General features: G+C 49.5%; 2 protein-coding genes and 4 non-coding genes across 7 annotated transcripts; 1 reads left to right on the plus strand and 5 right to left on the minus strand.

Moving 5' to 3' along the window:
- Positions 1-1789: 1789 nt before the first annotated feature.
- Positions 1790-5445, plus strand: BEST4 (bestrophin 4). Of its 2 annotated transcripts, none has more exons than XM_012554300.2 (9): positions 1790-1984; positions 2070-2164; positions 2722-2955; positions 3224-3378; positions 3844-3921; positions 4236-4437; positions 4533-4609; positions 4728-4882; positions 5076-5445. In XM_012554300.2, the coding sequence occupies exons 1-9, from the start codon at positions 1833-1835 to the stop codon at positions 5344-5346; spliced, it is 1419 nt and encodes a 472-aa protein (XP_012409754.1). In that variant the 5' UTR covers positions 1790-1832; the 3' UTR covers positions 5347-5445. The 2 variants fall into 2 exon arrangements, with proteins under 2 accessions (XP_012409754.1, XP_004371868.1); XM_004371811.2 differs by having other exon boundaries at positions 1833-1984; positions 4236-4433; positions 4529-4609.
- A 4740-nt stretch (positions 5446-10185) lies between these two features.
- RPS8 (ribosomal protein S8) lies at positions 10186-12973 on the minus strand. The gene is made up of 6 exons (XM_004371812.2): positions 12916-12973; positions 12406-12512; positions 11821-11920; positions 11222-11397; positions 10847-10976; positions 10186-10345 (listed from the first exon to the last, which is right to left on the minus strand). The coding sequence occupies exons 1-6, from the start codon at positions 12917-12919 to the stop codon at positions 10236-10238; spliced, it is 627 nt and encodes a 208-aa protein (XP_004371869.1). The 5' UTR covers positions 12920-12973; the 3' UTR covers positions 10186-10235.
- Positions 10459-10528, minus strand: LOC111819684 (small nucleolar RNA SNORD38). Its single transcript, XR_002823266.1, has one exon. It is a non-coding gene; the product is annotated as a small nucleolar RNA SNORD38 (small nucleolar RNA).
- Positions 11089-11158, minus strand: LOC111819685 (small nucleolar RNA SNORD38). The gene has a single exon (XR_002823267.1). It is a non-coding gene; the product is annotated as a small nucleolar RNA SNORD38 (small nucleolar RNA).
- Positions 12002-12105, minus strand: LOC111819687 (small nucleolar RNA SNORD46). The gene has a single exon (XR_002823269.1). It is a non-coding gene; the product is annotated as a small nucleolar RNA SNORD46 (small nucleolar RNA).
- LOC111819680 (small nucleolar RNA SNORD55/SNORD39) lies at positions 12602-12684 on the minus strand. Its single transcript, XR_002823262.1, has one exon. It is a non-coding gene; the product is annotated as a small nucleolar RNA SNORD55/SNORD39 (small nucleolar RNA).
- Positions 12974-15167: the final 2194 nt, after the last annotated feature.

Here is a 15167-nt window from a genome sequence, read left to right on the forward strand (position 1 = left end):
GTCTGCTCCCATAAAGATTTACAACCTTGGAAACTCTATGGGGGCAGTTCTACTCTGTCCTACAGGGTCACTATGAGTCGGAATCAAATTGACAGCAACGGGTTTGGTTTTTCTGGTTTTGGGATGCCTGCACAGTCTTTCTGAATACTCACAAGTGCCCTGTGAAGTAGGTGTTATTGATCCTGTTTGCAGATGAGGAAACTGAGGTTCAGAGAGAGAGATTAGGTAACTTACACAAGGCCACAGAGAGCTGGAAATCAAACCCAGGCTTGTCTGACTCCCAGCCTATACTCCTAACCACCTCACCACACTTCCTCACTTTAGGAACACCTGCAGGTTACAACTGTCCCACAGTGTCAGGAAGATGCTTCCCAAGACAGGTCAGCAGCAGGACCACTACTCCTGGATTTTTGCACAGGGACCTCCACATGAGGTGGATAATTGAGCTACCTGGTTCTCTTCCCATTCTGAGGTTCTTAATTCTAATTCTTCCAGTGACTCTGGTATTATTTCCTCTGTTTGACAAATGAAGAAATTGAGGCCCAGAGGTAGAAGTGGCCACCCAAGATCCTGGGCAATCCTAGGAGTCAGCATGCTGGACACAGGGCTGAGGGGGTCCAGCATCCCTAGGCCTGCATACCCAGATCTGTGGCTTTGTCAGCCTTGCTGCATGGGGATGGGGAAGGGCCTGGCCAGGATCCCCAGAGCCTGGACTAGAAGCCTGTGTGGCCAGTGCACAGGACCCTGCTCTCGGAGCTCAAGTCCTTGTCTAGGCCCAATTTGGCCACTTCCAGCCTCTGAAGTCCATCAGCTCTGGCTTTGAATCCCGCCTCTGACATATGCTAGCGTGTGATCGTGGACAAGTACTTTACCACTTGGAGCCTCATCTGTGAAATGGGGACAATTCCTACCTCATGGGGTTGTGATAAGGATTCCATGAGAGAATGATATAGTAGTGCCCTTGGCACAGTGCCTATCACTTAGTCACTGCTCAGTGACCACCAGCTTTTATTATTACAATAGTTTATCATGTATCTGTCATCTCACCTGGAGCATGGGACAGTAATTCCTGTCATCCTGGCCTCGAGGACATGGTGTTGTCTGTGTGAGCTGTGGGGTCAGTGCAGATGGCAGTTCTGCCACTCAAAGGCCAGCCCAGCCCTGCAGGAGTAGGGAGACACACCCAGTTCCCAGGACTAAGGAAGCTGGGATGATAGCCTCAATCCATCAATGATAGCCTCAGTACAGCCTAACTTTATGGACCCAGGAGGTACTTAAGTTTGTGGGGGTGAAGGCTAGCCCAGTTCTACATCTGCACAGGCTGCTGCCCTGATCGGGCAGGCAGGTATGGAGTGGGGGGTGGAGGGAGAGTGTCCTGGCCTTTGGGAGACCAGCTAATCAGCTTTGAGAGCAAGGCCCCAAGAGATAGTGGTAGGTCTGGGCTGGAGCTGGGTCTCTGTCCTCAGCAGTTCAGGGTCTGGTTACTCTTAGCCCTGCAGGGAAGAGGAGCCTGGAAAGCCTCATGCATGAGAAGGGGCATAGATCTTAGCTCCTTCTTGCCCAGTCTCATCTTGGCTTGACCCCTGTACCACTGGGTGGGTGGGGTTGGGGGCCAGGGAGAGGATGGAGCTGTGTGTCATCTGCTTTGCAGTTTCCTCCCCATCCTTCACTGACCCAGGGTGAAGGCTGGGGTGTATTGATCAAAGCTGAAGGGAGATTGCCTGTGGAACCAAGTGTGGGGATGGGAAGGCAAGCTAAAGAGAAGGCTTGCTGGAGAAGGGGACAGCCATGGGGGCAGCTCTTGTGACCTCCTGTCCCAGGCCCTCAGCACGATGACCGTTTCATACACTCTCAAAGTGGCAGAGGCCCGCTTTGGCGGCTTCTCTGCCCTACTTCTCCGCTGGAGGGGAAGCATCTATAAGCTCCTCTACAAGGAATTCCTACTCTTTGTCGCCCTGTATGCTGTGCTCAGCATCACCTACCGGTGAGGATGGGGTCTCAGGGCTGGTCCGTGGGGGGCAAGGCTGCCCATCTCCCTCTAACCCAGGCCCAAACCTGACCCTCCCCAGACTGCTGCTGACCCAGGAGCAGAGGTATGTGTACGCCCAGGTGGCCCGCTACTGCAACCGCTCTGCCGACCTCATTCCCTTGTCCTTTGTACTGGGTAAGGCCTCCCTCTCCATTCTGCCCCATATGCTCCTTACCATCTTCCCTGACCTTTGGGTTGGGTTGGCAGCTCTGAGGGTCAGAATTACCCCAGCGGCACAGCCTGCAGGTCAATCGGAGCAGGCACAGCAGTCCCAGGAGCTGAGTACCAGGCCCAGGATTTCCAGATCCTGGACTGCTCTCCACAGAAGGCACAAGGCACCTGCTGGCCTCATAACCCCACCGTGGGTACCGGAGGGGAGCTGAGAGGTGACACCTCCCTACTCTTGTAGGAAACAGGTCTCAGAGTTAACCATTACCCTGCCACCACTTTCCCTTCTGCCTGAGAAAGTTGGCACCCCTCCCTCTTCCCAGCCTGGCCCAGCAGGCAGGACCCAGAGGAAGAGGCTGTGGGCTGACAGCCAATGAGGCAGGGCACTGGAGTTGGAATGTGTCCTTCCCCCTGCCTTTGTGATACCTGGCTTGGACTAGGCTCTCAGGCTGCGGGGAAGGCATGCTGGCTCCCAGGCCCTCCATCTTCCTTTCCTGTCCCCCATATCTATGGCGGCCAACCAGGTTTCTATGTGACCCTGGTGGTGAACCGTTGGTGGGCCCAGTACACAAGCATTCCGCTGCCGGACCAGCTGATGTGCGTCATCTCGGCCAGCGTGCACGGTGTGGACCAGCGCGGCCGCCTGCTGCGCCGCACTCTCATCCGATACGCCAACCTGGCGTCGGTGCTGGTGCTGCGCTCGGTCAGCACCCGTGTGCTCAAGCGCTTCCCTACCATGGACCACGTGGTAGACGCAGGTGCGCGGCTGGGAGCCCCTGGGGGCCAGGCCCATGGCCGGATACAGGTTCCGCGCACTGAAGCTCTGGGGCGGGCGGAGGCCAGGACTTGTCCCAGGAAGTGTCCCGCGGGCCTCCTAGGGAGGGGAGGGCTGACCGCCAGGGGGCGCTCCAGTGCGGCGAGCCCTGGGGCGGCTGGTGAATGCGAATGAGCGCCGTGATGCGGCAAAACAGCTTCTTCTCTGGCGGCAGAAGATGAGTCTTTGCCCTACCCACTCTACCCCCGCAGGTTTCATGTCCCAGGAAGAGAGAAAAAAGTTCGAGAGCCTGAAATCTGACTTCAACAAGTACTGGATCCCCTGCGTCTGGTTCACCAACTTGGCAGCCCAGGCCCGGAGGGATGGGCGAATCCACGACGACATCGCTCTCTGCCTGCTTCTGAAAGTGAGTCCGCCTAGGACCAGGCCCATCTGCCCTCTCCCTCTAGCTCTGTGAACTAGAGTAAGAATTTTAGTTGGTAACACTTAGACTTATGCCAGCTATGTACCAAGCACTCTGGAGGCACTGTGCCCATATTAACTCATTTAACCTTCACAATAGCTCTTGAGATAGGTATTATCATGATCATCTCTCTTTCACAGATGAGGAAACTGAGGCACAGGGTGGAAAAGAAACTTGCCCAAGTCACACAGCCAGTTAGTGGAGCTGGGAGATTCATATCTAGACATTCTAGCTCTAAAATCTTTGCTAAATTGCTCCCCATCACAAGCACCTCAGCCTGATAACACCTCTAAGAACAGAATGAGCCTCCAGACCTGGCCCAGGCCTAGCTTGTGCTGAGCTCCTCTCCGCCCTCCTCATTGTTCCTTGCTCACCTCGGCTGACTTCCTCTTCCTGCTGTTCCACCAGGAGCTGAACAAGTACCGTGCCAAGTGCAGCATGCTGTTCCACTATGACTGGATCAGCATTCCCCTCGTCTACACCCAAGTAACTGCCTCTCACCTCTTCAGCCCCCAGTGCCTACTGTATACACTATGCTGTATGTGAGATACCGTACAAATTAGACATGATTCCTGCCCTGGGGTAGTTCAGTCTGGTGAGAAACTGAACGGCCAAGGGCTTATCCTCAAAACCTCTCTCCCCCCGCCCCGCAGCAAGATGACCCTACCTCTTATGGTGTTGCCATATCCTGCAACGTATTTTAATTACTTGTCAGACTCCCTCACAGGTACATAGAGGCAGGGAAAGATTTCTCCCTGTTCCACTACCCTATGCCCTGAGCCTGGCTCTCCCCTCTCCAGGTGGTGACCATAGCAGTATACTCCTTCTTTGCCCTCTCCCTGGTTGGCCGACAGTTTGTGGAGCCAGAGGCAGGAGCTGCGGAGCCTCAGGAGCCTCTGGAGGCAGGTCAGGAGCCAGCACCAGTCCTAGGAGACTTGGACATGTACGTGCCTCTCACCACCCTGCTGCAGTTCTTCTTCTATGCTGGCTGGCTCAAGGTGGGCACTTCGTTTAGGTGGTCATGCCAACCTGCAACCTTGGGAACACAGAGTAGGGCTCTGAGCCCAGAAAACACTGTCTCTGCAACCTGCAGGTAGCTGAACAGATCATCAACCCGTTTGGTGAAGATGATGATGACTTTGAGACCAACCAGCTTATAGACCGCAACCTGCAGGTGTGCAGGGGTCAGGGTACAGCTCTTTGCACTCCCCTTCCCCACCAGTTCTCAGCTTGGGTGTGAAGAGGAGGGTGGGGGTCCTGGTGACCTGCTGCCTGCCCCTCTGCTGGACCAGGTGTCCCTGCTATCTGTGGACGACATGTACCAGAACCTGCCTCCCGCTGAGAAGGACCCATACTGGGACGAGGACTTGGCGCAGCCACCCTACACTGTGGCCACCGCAGCCGAGACGCTTCGGCCTTCCTTCTTGGGCTCCACTTTCAACTTGCGGTGAGTGGCCCATGCTGACTGAGGCCGAGGCCAGACTTCACCCGGCCCGCGGGCCCCAGGTCCCAGCCCACTCTCTGGGGAGCCAGTGGCTCAATCCCTCCGGTCCCCACCTTGTAAAAGGACAATTCACCGCCCCAGCCCGTGGTCCTGGCCCCGGGGCGGAGTCTCCCTGAGCCCACCCTGCCGTCCACAGAATGAGCGACGACCCTGAGCAAAGCCTGCAGGTGGAGGCGTCCCCCGGGTTGGCCCAGCGGCCTGGCGGGCAAACCCCGCTGCTCGGCCGCTTTTTGGGCGCAGGAGCGCCCTCCCCCGCCATCAGCCTCCGGAACTTCGGCCGCACACGAGGACCCCCCCGCACCCCTCATCTGCTGCGCTTCCGGGCTGAAGAGGGTGGTGACCCCGAGGCTGCCGACCGCATTGAGGAGGAGACAGCGGAGTCAGCGGACAAGACCCTGGATCCCTGAGCAGAGGGAGCCGAGCCCAGACTGTCCTACCTGCTCCCACCAGGCCCGCCCTCGCCGGCTTCCCTCCACCTTCCTGGCTGCCCGGGCCTGCCCTCCAGCGCTGTTAGAACAGCGTTTCCGTGTGCTCTGAGCAGACTTTGAAAGACGAAGGTGGCGGGAAGAGCCTGAGCCAGGGCTGGGAGTATGTCCACCTACCTTGGTGGGAGTGAAGGTAGAATGGGCTGCTTAGGGGAGGTGAAGCTAGAAGGATAAATGAGGCCAGGCATAAGAAGACCAGTGTCCAGGTGCAATTTAATTTCCTGGGCAGTGGGGAGCTGGTGAAGTCTTAGGCCAGTTGTTTTCAAACTTGACCGAGCATCAGCATCACAGGGAGGTCTTGTTAAAAGAGTGTTGGGCACCACTCCCAGTGTTTCTGATTTACTAGATCTGAGGTGGAGCTAAAGAATTTGCATTTCTAACAAGTTCCCCAGTGACGCTGATGCTGCTGGTCTGAGGACCACAGTTTGAGAATCGTACATAAAAATATTTGGAAGGATATACCTTATCCTGCTAACAGTAGCTACTTCTGATGAGGGAACTGATGGTCTAAGTGTGTGTGTTGGGGGACTTCTGCTTTATCTGTAATGTTCAATTTTTTTTTCACAATGAGAATATATTCACTATGTGTACAATTATGTTTAAAAGTGAACTGGCACACATACAGTAAGATGAAGAGGAAGCAAGGGTTGGGGAATCTGCTCTGGAGGGTGATCAAACCGAGATGTGAAGATGCTGAAAGTCCAAGGCACCCACCCTCAACCTTCAGCATTTGGACTTCAGGATGCCAAGCCCTTCTCTGCTCCCACCAACCAAAAGGGAAAGAAAAGATAGCTTAAGGGGTGGAGGCTGCAGGTCCATCTCCATGGGGAGCCTGCAGTGCTGGGAGCACTCAGCTCTCAGAGTAAGAGAAGGGCCCTTGTGGAGACAGCCCCACAGAACACTAGATTGGTTACTCGGTTCCACCAAGATTCTTGCCTTCTAAGCTCAGCTTCCATCTGAAAGGACTGTTGAATGCCAGAACTGAACCTTAAGGTCAAAGGACGACAAGCGCCAGAACCCAAAGAAAGATAAAGGAGGGTATGCACTAGAGTAGAGGTTTAAGAGTGCAGCCTCTAGCAGTGTCGATTAATTGGGTTCTAATCCTGGCTTTGCCACATTCTAGCTGGGTGATCATGAGATACTGATCATCTTCTAAGCCTGTTTCCACATCTACAAAGAGAACCATTCAACCATTCATTCAAAAGGTATTTGAGGTTTTTTGCTGAGTTTACAAGGATAGCCTTGCTCTAGGGAGAGAATGAACATCTGTGAAGGCCTGCAAGATCATAGTAAAGTAGTACTTATTTTATTATAAGCATAACAGCTACTAATGGGTTTTAAGCAGAGAAGTGACAGAATCTGGTTTAAAGACTCATATGGAAAGTAGAGGGCCAGAGACAAAGAAGTAAGATCAAGCAGGCCAATGCTTGTCTAGGGAAGAGGAGGTAACTTGAACAAAAGGTAGGGGCAGTGGAGATGGAGTGGCTGGCTCTTTAGAGAAGAACCCACTGGTCTCGATGGATTAGAGGTAGAGGTAAGGAAAGAGGAATAAAGATGCTTTATAGAGTTATGGTGTTGGCGAAGAATATTGAATATACCATGGACTGCGAGACAAACAAATCTGTCTTGGAAGAAGTACAGCCAGAATGCTCCTTAGAAGCGAGGACGGCAAAACTATGTCTCACAAAGTTTGGACGTTATCAGGAGGCACCAGTCCCTAGAGAAGAACATCGTGCTTGGTAGAGGGTCAGCAAAAAAGAGGAAGACCCTTAATGAGATGGACTGACACAGTGGCTGCAACTATGGGCTCAAGCATAACTATTGTGAGGATCGTGAAGGATTGGGCAGTGTTTCAATCTGTTGTACATAGGGTCACTATGAGTCAGAACCAACTTAATAGTACCTAACAACAGAGCTCAAATTAGACAGTAAAGGCAAAATGCAGAGTGTTGCTTTGCTGTGTCTGTCTGACATGTGTGCCACTGTGTTAATTTTGACTCCCAAAAAACCTATAGGACAGAAGAGAACTGCCCCATAGGGTCTCCTAGGCTGTAACCTTTACTGAAGCTGATTGCCAAGTCTTTTCTCCCATGGAGCCAGTGGCAGGTTTGAACCACCGACCTTTCAGTTAGCAGCCAACATATGGCTCTCAGTAAATGTTAGCTAATATTAAGGTGGACAAAGATCAACACTGGGTGGGCAGGTGGGGGCCAGGCCTCTTCAGAGTCAAAGTTAAGGTTTTACAGGGCTGGGAAATTTTGTGCTTGGAAAAAGGTGATCTCCTAGTTCAACTTTCCTACAGAAGTCTGCAACTTTGGTCACCCAAATGGATTTTGTACTTCTTTGGCTCATATGTACTTAGATTTTCCATCAACTTTAAATTTTATCTCAAGCTTTTAAAAATTAAGTTAGCACAACAGCTAGATGGTACCCGGCTACCACCGACTGCTCTGACCAGGATCACAACAGAGGGTCCTGGACAGAGCTGTAAAATTCTAACTCACAAAAAAATACCAGATTTACTGGCCTGACAGACTGGATAAGCCCCGAGTATGGCCCCGGCCACCCTTTTAACTCAGTGGTGAAGTCACTCCCGAGGTTCACCGTCCAGACGGATATTGGACAGCCCCATAAAACAAAACGGGACTAATGAGGCAGGAGAGGACAAAAAAGCTGGTGATTGGGAACCTAAGGTTGAGAAGGGACAGTGTTGACATGTCGTGGGGTTAACCATCGTCATAGGGCAATATGTGTACTATTTAATGAGAAACTGTTTGTTCTGTAAACCTTCATCTAAGGTATAAAAAAAAAAGCATTATTGATTTGAGATCAAATTGACAACAGCAACTCAAAAGGTTTGATGGGAAGCCTAGTGGGCAGAGTTGAAGATAATGGTGATGGAATAATTTGGAAAAGGATAGTGAGAATAGCAGCACAACTGGAAGAATGTAATTGATGTCACTGAATTGTACATGTAGAAACTTTTGAAATGGTGTAACTTTGGCTGTGTATATTTTCACCAAAAAAAAAGGTCCTTCAAAGTCAAGGAGGGAGTGTTGACATGTTGTGGGGTTGTTAACCAATATCATAAAACAGTATGTGTACTGACTGTTTAATGAGAAACTGTTCTGTAAACCTTCATCTAAAGTACAATAAAAAAATTTAAAAAAAAAGTTAGCACAAACTTGAGTGCCTAGTACACTGTCAAAGGAGCCCTGGTGGTGCAATGGTTAAACACTTGGCCGCTAACCAAAAGGTTGGCAGTTTGAACCCACCAGTGGCTCCGTAGAAGAAAAGACCTGGAGATCTGCTCCTGTAAGCATTATAGCCTAGGAAACCCTATGGGGGCAGTTCTACTACAACCTATAGCGTTGCTGAGTCAGAATCAACGGCAAGGAACAAATGCCTGCTCTCCCAGAGTCATTCTAATAGGGAGGAGAGAAAGATCAACAAGCAAATAAAATGAGCAAAATTTACATCAGGTTCAAGGAGGAGGAAAAAAAGGGGAAGGATGGTGTTGGGAAGAGTACAATTAAAAATGTGGTGATCAGGGAAAGACTAAAGACCTGGAGTTACATGGCTATTTGGAAGAGATCCCAAAAAAGGGAATTACGAATCAGCCTGTGTTCAGTAAGGCTAGATCATGTTTCGCTTCATATAATTTTGTAAGAATTTTTATGATGGGAAGCTGTTGTGTCATAACCTAATCTTTAATGCTATTGTTAACAATCTAGGCAAAGAAGTGATCAGATGGTAGAGGTGGCGTTGACAAGTGATGGGAGTGAGAATGTATTCTGAAGGCTGGGCCAACAAGATCTGGCGACACATTTAGTGTGAAGTGCAAGAATGAGGGAGTGGCGGCTCACCCAAGATTTTGATTTAAGCAACTGTAGTAGTTATTTGCTACAATTGGGGGAAAACAGGAACGTTGGGTGAGAGGGAATCCAGAGAAAGATCAATTGTTATGACATCAGAAGCCCTGGTGGCGAAGTAGTTAAGAGACTTGGCTACTAACCAAAAGGTTGGCAGTTCAAATCCACCAGCCTCTCCTTGGAAACCCTACAGGGCAGGTTCTGCTCTGTCCTATGTAATCGACTATTAGACAGTGGGTTTATGACATCAAAGTAGATGCATACGCAACATTTAAATGCTGGTAGGGTAAATGGACAAAGAATTTATTGAAGATTTTACAATGCAGAAGTCACTGGTAATCTTGAGTACTTTTAATTTTAGGTGGTGAGGGAAAAAAGGATTAGAGTTCAAACGAAAAATGAAAGGATATGTAAATCTCCAAATAACTTTAAAGACTTTCAAAACTGACAGGATCCTGGTATGTAAATATTACCTGTAATCTGCTCACGACAATGCAAAACACAAATCAGAATACAATTTCAAGGTTTAACTGAATCCTTAGAACCATTTTCATGGAAGCAATATGACCTGAGCCTCCAGTTACGGTCCAATATTGGGAGGGGCCCCAATGCTGGGATACCTCCCTCATACAGCCTCTGCTGGGCCTGCATCCCTATATTCCCACTGAAACAAGCCTTCAGGGTGAGAAATGTTCTCCCAACTTCAGAAAGGCAGAGCCCACAAAATAAGCCTGGCCTTCACAGAGAGGGCATTGGGGCCAATGAAGCACTCTACAGTGCTGAAGTAGGGGTGGGGGTCTAGTTCCAGCCATCACTACATCTATTTTGTTCAGCACAGGGAACCAAATTGAGAAATTAAGTCAAATACTCAGACAACATAAACACAAGATATAGAATAAACACCTTTAATACATGTGCTAAGATGGGAGAGCAGAGGATTTATTTGCCTTTCCGGGCCTTGATTTTCCTCAGATAGAACTCCAGCTCCTTGCCCTCTAGCACATAGCCATCTGCTCGGCCACACTGGCCTGGCCTTGAAGCGATACACGCTGTAAGAGAGGACATGGTCCTTAGCAAAATGATAAAGTGGCCTCACCCAAACCTATCCCCTTAAAAGTCCACGTTGGCTCAGGTACCTTGAGGGCAAGCATAAAGCCCACTGTCTCCTCAGATAATGCTTTATCATCAAGTCAAGTCAGTAGCAGAACTGGACAAAGTTTTCATCATTGAGACGGCTCCCTCAGCCTGGGCATGGACTTCCCAAAATTATGAAACCCAGAGGCAGAGAACATGCACCAAGCACAACCCTATGGACTCCTGCCCAACATTTTTCATTTTAGCTTCTCACTAATGGGGTGACCGAACACCCTGCTTTGTGTTTGAATCCTGGTATCATTAATAGTATCCCTTTCAATTTCAGAAGTTTCAGTATAGTAAATGGTATGGTCACCTTACCCATTCAACTCTCCTAGTGAACCCTAGATCACATGGCTGGCAATCACACTACAACTATGTGACACCCCTCCCCCTACATGCAACAGCCATCTCACCAAGAAGCTTGCCCTGCTGGAACTGCTCCTCCAGAAGACTGCTGATTTTTGCATTCTTTTTCCTTTCATCATATTTTTTCTGAATTTTCTTCGATCGCTTTTTGTTTAAAATCTCTTCCTCCTCAGGAGTCTGAACAGGAGGGGTACAGATGGGTGGTTAGCTGGGGCCCCAAACCCTAGCTCGAGAAAGAAAGGTCACCACAGCCAGCCTTCTCAAACTCTTGAGCACCCCAACCCCAGCCTTCCTCAGCACTAAAGGCTTTCATCTCTCTCCCTTCAGTAGCAGAACTGGACAGAGTTTTCATCACAAGAAGGCTGGAGCCTGGCTGCCCTCCCCACTGTCCCTAAAGGGGAGCTGGCTGCCCACTCACTCACCAGTTTGGCTCCCTTCTTGCGGCCCAGGGGCAGCGCATAGTGGGACTCGTACCACTGCCGGTATGGTGTGCTGTCAACGAGTACGATGCAGTTCTTCACCAGGGTCTTGGTGCGGACCAGCTCATTATTGGATGCATTGTACACAACATCAATGATCCTCGTTTTTCGAGTACAACCTGCTCACAGAAAAAATCCAGAATTAAACTGTGTAAACCAGAGGCCAAATGGTCTCACCCCCAACTCCAGGCTCTTCTGCCCTAATAGGGCCTAAGGAGGTGGCTCTCCCGAGGAAAAGCAGCAAGAGAACTCTCAGCCTCTCCCCAGCCATGGGCATCAGCTTGTCTTTCACACACCCATCTCTCACCAGGGGTGGCTGGCAACCACACAGTCTCTAAATTTAGCCACAATCACTGAGGCTGCAGGAGTTAAGAGCTTAGAGACTGGTCAGGGTGGGGAGACCTCTCCAGCCATCTCAAGGTCTTTCAGCAAGCAGTGTCCTCAGGTACTTTGGTCTGGGCCAGGAATTCCTACTAACACTCACTGAGGCTTAGAAAGGTTTAGGTGCCAATTCCCACCCACTTCTGAAGAGCCTTACTCACACTCAGAGCCCCAAGAGAAGTTCCCCACATCCAGCCTCAGGGCCCGGTACTTCTTGTTGCCTCCTCTCACACGAACAGTGTGTATGCGGCGGGGACCGATCTGGGAAACACAAGAGACAGGAACTAGGTTATCAAGGAGAGGAACAGAAGAGAGAGAGGGAACCTGGGCTGGATGGAGGCAACATAGTCAGTGTAACTATGACAAGCCCTAACATTGGCAAGTGGCACACAAGTGACCAAGACAGTCACAACCACACCTAAGGATACTTTTTCATCACTCTAGTTACCTCCAAGAGAGAAAATCTGACTCTAAACAGTAAACATTATGTTTCCATGCAACAACTGACTAACACGAGAGGAGGCCACTCCTTCCCGGGACCCTTCAACTAGTGGTACATAGCACCTAATCCCATTATTAGAAACTAAGCTAGGGGTGGGAGAGAACAGAGGCCATGCAAGCTTTTTACTATTTACTCAACACGTAAAGATGTGGAACCTGCCCAGTGCCAACCATTAAGAGAAATTACAGAAACTACAAAGAATCCGCAACACGCACACGCTGAAAAGAACCGACCACGCACGCACCTTAGTGTTGGCAGCCGGGCGTCCCAGCTCATACTTCCGCTTCTTGTGGTAGGGCTTTCTCTTGCCCCCGGTCTTGCGGCGCTTGTGCCAGTTGTCCCGGGAGATGCCTGTTTGTGAAGGCAAGAGCAGAAGCTTGAGGCATTGGGACTCGGGGCCGGTGCGTCGCCAGCTCCAAGAGCCCACACGCCGGGCGGACCGCAGGCTCAGCTCTCCAAGGTTGGCTTCCCCACTGCGCACTCGGGGATTTGCAGCATTACCGAGATGTCATCATGCCGTGCGGCCCAGCCCAGACCTCCCTTCCCGCGGCAGCCATGTTGGTGCAGCAGGCAACCCAGCGCCCTTGCGGTCCCCGGAGCGGACCGCGCCTGTGAAAACCCGCGGACCACCCCTCCGCATCGCTATTCGTTGCCGGGGACCGGGGCGCCCGCACTCCTAACTTGGCTGCCAGTCAGGATGGCGCTGGATTGAACTCAACCCCCTAGCATGGCTGCAACACAGAGCGAGACTCACCCATCCCTCAGCGCTGGCTGGAAAGAGAAAACGCAAAGCTTCACGGTCCGGTTTGTAAAACAAAGGCCCGCCCCGTTTACGTATATTCCGGGCGCTGTTAGAACGGCTCCAACTACGACGTCACTGATGTTTCAGCGGCAGCGCCGAATGCCCCAGAGGCTGGGAGGGTGCTTCTGCTTCATGAGCCCCCAGCCCGTTTAGCTCTCTGATCTCTGAAGTCCTTTAGGGAAAGGCTGGGTGGGCGAATCCTGCGGGGTTGATAGGTGTGCAAGGTTTCGGTAGAAGTTGAGGGATTCAGGGCACAACAGAGGGGAGTAGCATGGTTTTATTTACGTTTTTAAAAGACAAGTTTCAGAGTGTGTAACAGTATTCCAAGAGAGATGTGTGCGTTGGGAAGGGGTCGAAGGCGATATAGGTGGCAACGAGTAATGGAATTTTTTTTTTTTTAATATCGTGGTTAAAATATGTACACCAAAACATTCACCAACACAGCTTCCACATTTACAATTCAGTTACACTGATTACATTTTTCATATTGTGCCACCATTATCACTATCCTTTTCCAAAATATTAGACCACCATTAACATAAACTCAGTGCCCCCCTCCCTCCCCCCCAGAAAAGAAAACTCTTTCCCTCTACCTCCTACCCCTGGTAACTGTTAATAATCTTTGGTTTCTATATACAGTATTTGCTTATTTCATATAAGTGAGATCCTTTTGCGGCCGACATATTTCATTTAGCATAATGTTTTCAAGGTTCATCCATGTTGTGGCATATATCAGAACTGCATTTCTGTTCATGGCTGCATAATATTCCATTGTATGTATAGGCCACATTTTGTTTATCCATTCATCTGTTGATGGACATTTAGGTTGTTTCCACCTTTTGGCTATTATGAAAAGTGCTGCAGTGAACATTGGTGTACAAATTTCTATTTGGGTTCCTGCCTTGGCTTCTGGGTATTTGCCTAGGGCTGGGATTGCTGGATCATATGGTAATTCTATGTTCAACCTTTTGAGGAACCGCCCAACTGTTTTCCACAGTGGCTGCACCATTTGGGAATTAGGTTTTGTTTTAAAGGGTTTTGTAATAGATTGGACAAGAAGGTTGCAGGAAAGGGAGATGTCAAGGATTACTAGATTTCTCACTTGATAAGTGGATGGATATTGATGCCATTTACTGAGATGGAAAGGAGCCCTGGCAGCACAATGGTTAAGGGCTCCGATGCTAACCAAAAGGTTGGAGGTTCAAACCCATCAGTGCCTCTGCCCGAGAAAAGACCTGGTGATCAGCCTAGAAAACCCTATGGGGCAGTTCTACTCTGTCCTGTAGGGTTGCTATGAGTCATGAGTCAGAATCAACTCGATGGCACACAACAATAACAACACTGAGATGGGGTAGACTAAGGCAGGAGTTGTTGGGTATGATCATTTTGAGATCTTGATAAGTCATCAAAGTGGATAGGCTGGATATTCACATCTTGTCTTATAGAAGAGATCTCAACTCAAGATGTTCCTTTGTGAATATATATATGTGTGTGTATAAATACATATGCATATACGTATATACACACACACATATATATTCATATATGTACGTATATAAAAGCCACGAGAATGAATGGTACCTAGGGAGACAGCATAAAGCAAGGGTTGACAAACTTTTCCTGTAAAGGGCCAGTAGGTAAATACTTTAGGCTTTGTGGGCTACAGATCTCTGTTGCAACTACTCAATTCTGGCATTGTAGTGTGAAAGCAATCACCAAAACCAAAAAAACTAAACCTGTTGCCGTCGAGTCGATTATAGGACAGAATAGAATTGCCCCCTAGGGTTTCCAAGGAGTGGCTAGTGGATTCGAACTGCCAACCTTTTGGTTAGCAGATGAACTCTTAACCACTATGCCACCAGGGCTCCAACAGACAATAGTAAACAAATGGATCTGGCTGTTCCAATAAAGCTTTATTTATGGATATGGGATTTGAATTTCATATAATTTTCACGTTGTGAAATATGCTTTTGATTTTTTAACCATTTAAAAATGTAAAACCATGTAAAAATGTACATGTACAAAATGTAGAAAGCTTATGGGCCTAGTCAGTGGGCGGTAGTTTGCCAAGCCCTGGCTTAAAAGTAATACCAGAAGAGGGCCTGTGTCCAAGATTTGAGGAAGGTCAATATTTCAAAGCCAGGCAGAGAAAAAATAAGCTGGCAAAGGAAACAGAAGGAGCAATTAGCGTGGCACGAGGAAAG

This window comes from Trichechus manatus, unplaced genomic scaffold (genome assembly GCF_000243295.1).
Source record: "Trichechus manatus latirostris isolate Lorelei unplaced genomic scaffold, TriManLat1.0 scaffold00015, whole genome shotgun sequence".
In the NCBI taxonomy this organism is placed as follows: domain Eukaryota; kingdom Metazoa; phylum Chordata; class Mammalia; order Sirenia; family Trichechidae; genus Trichechus; species Trichechus manatus.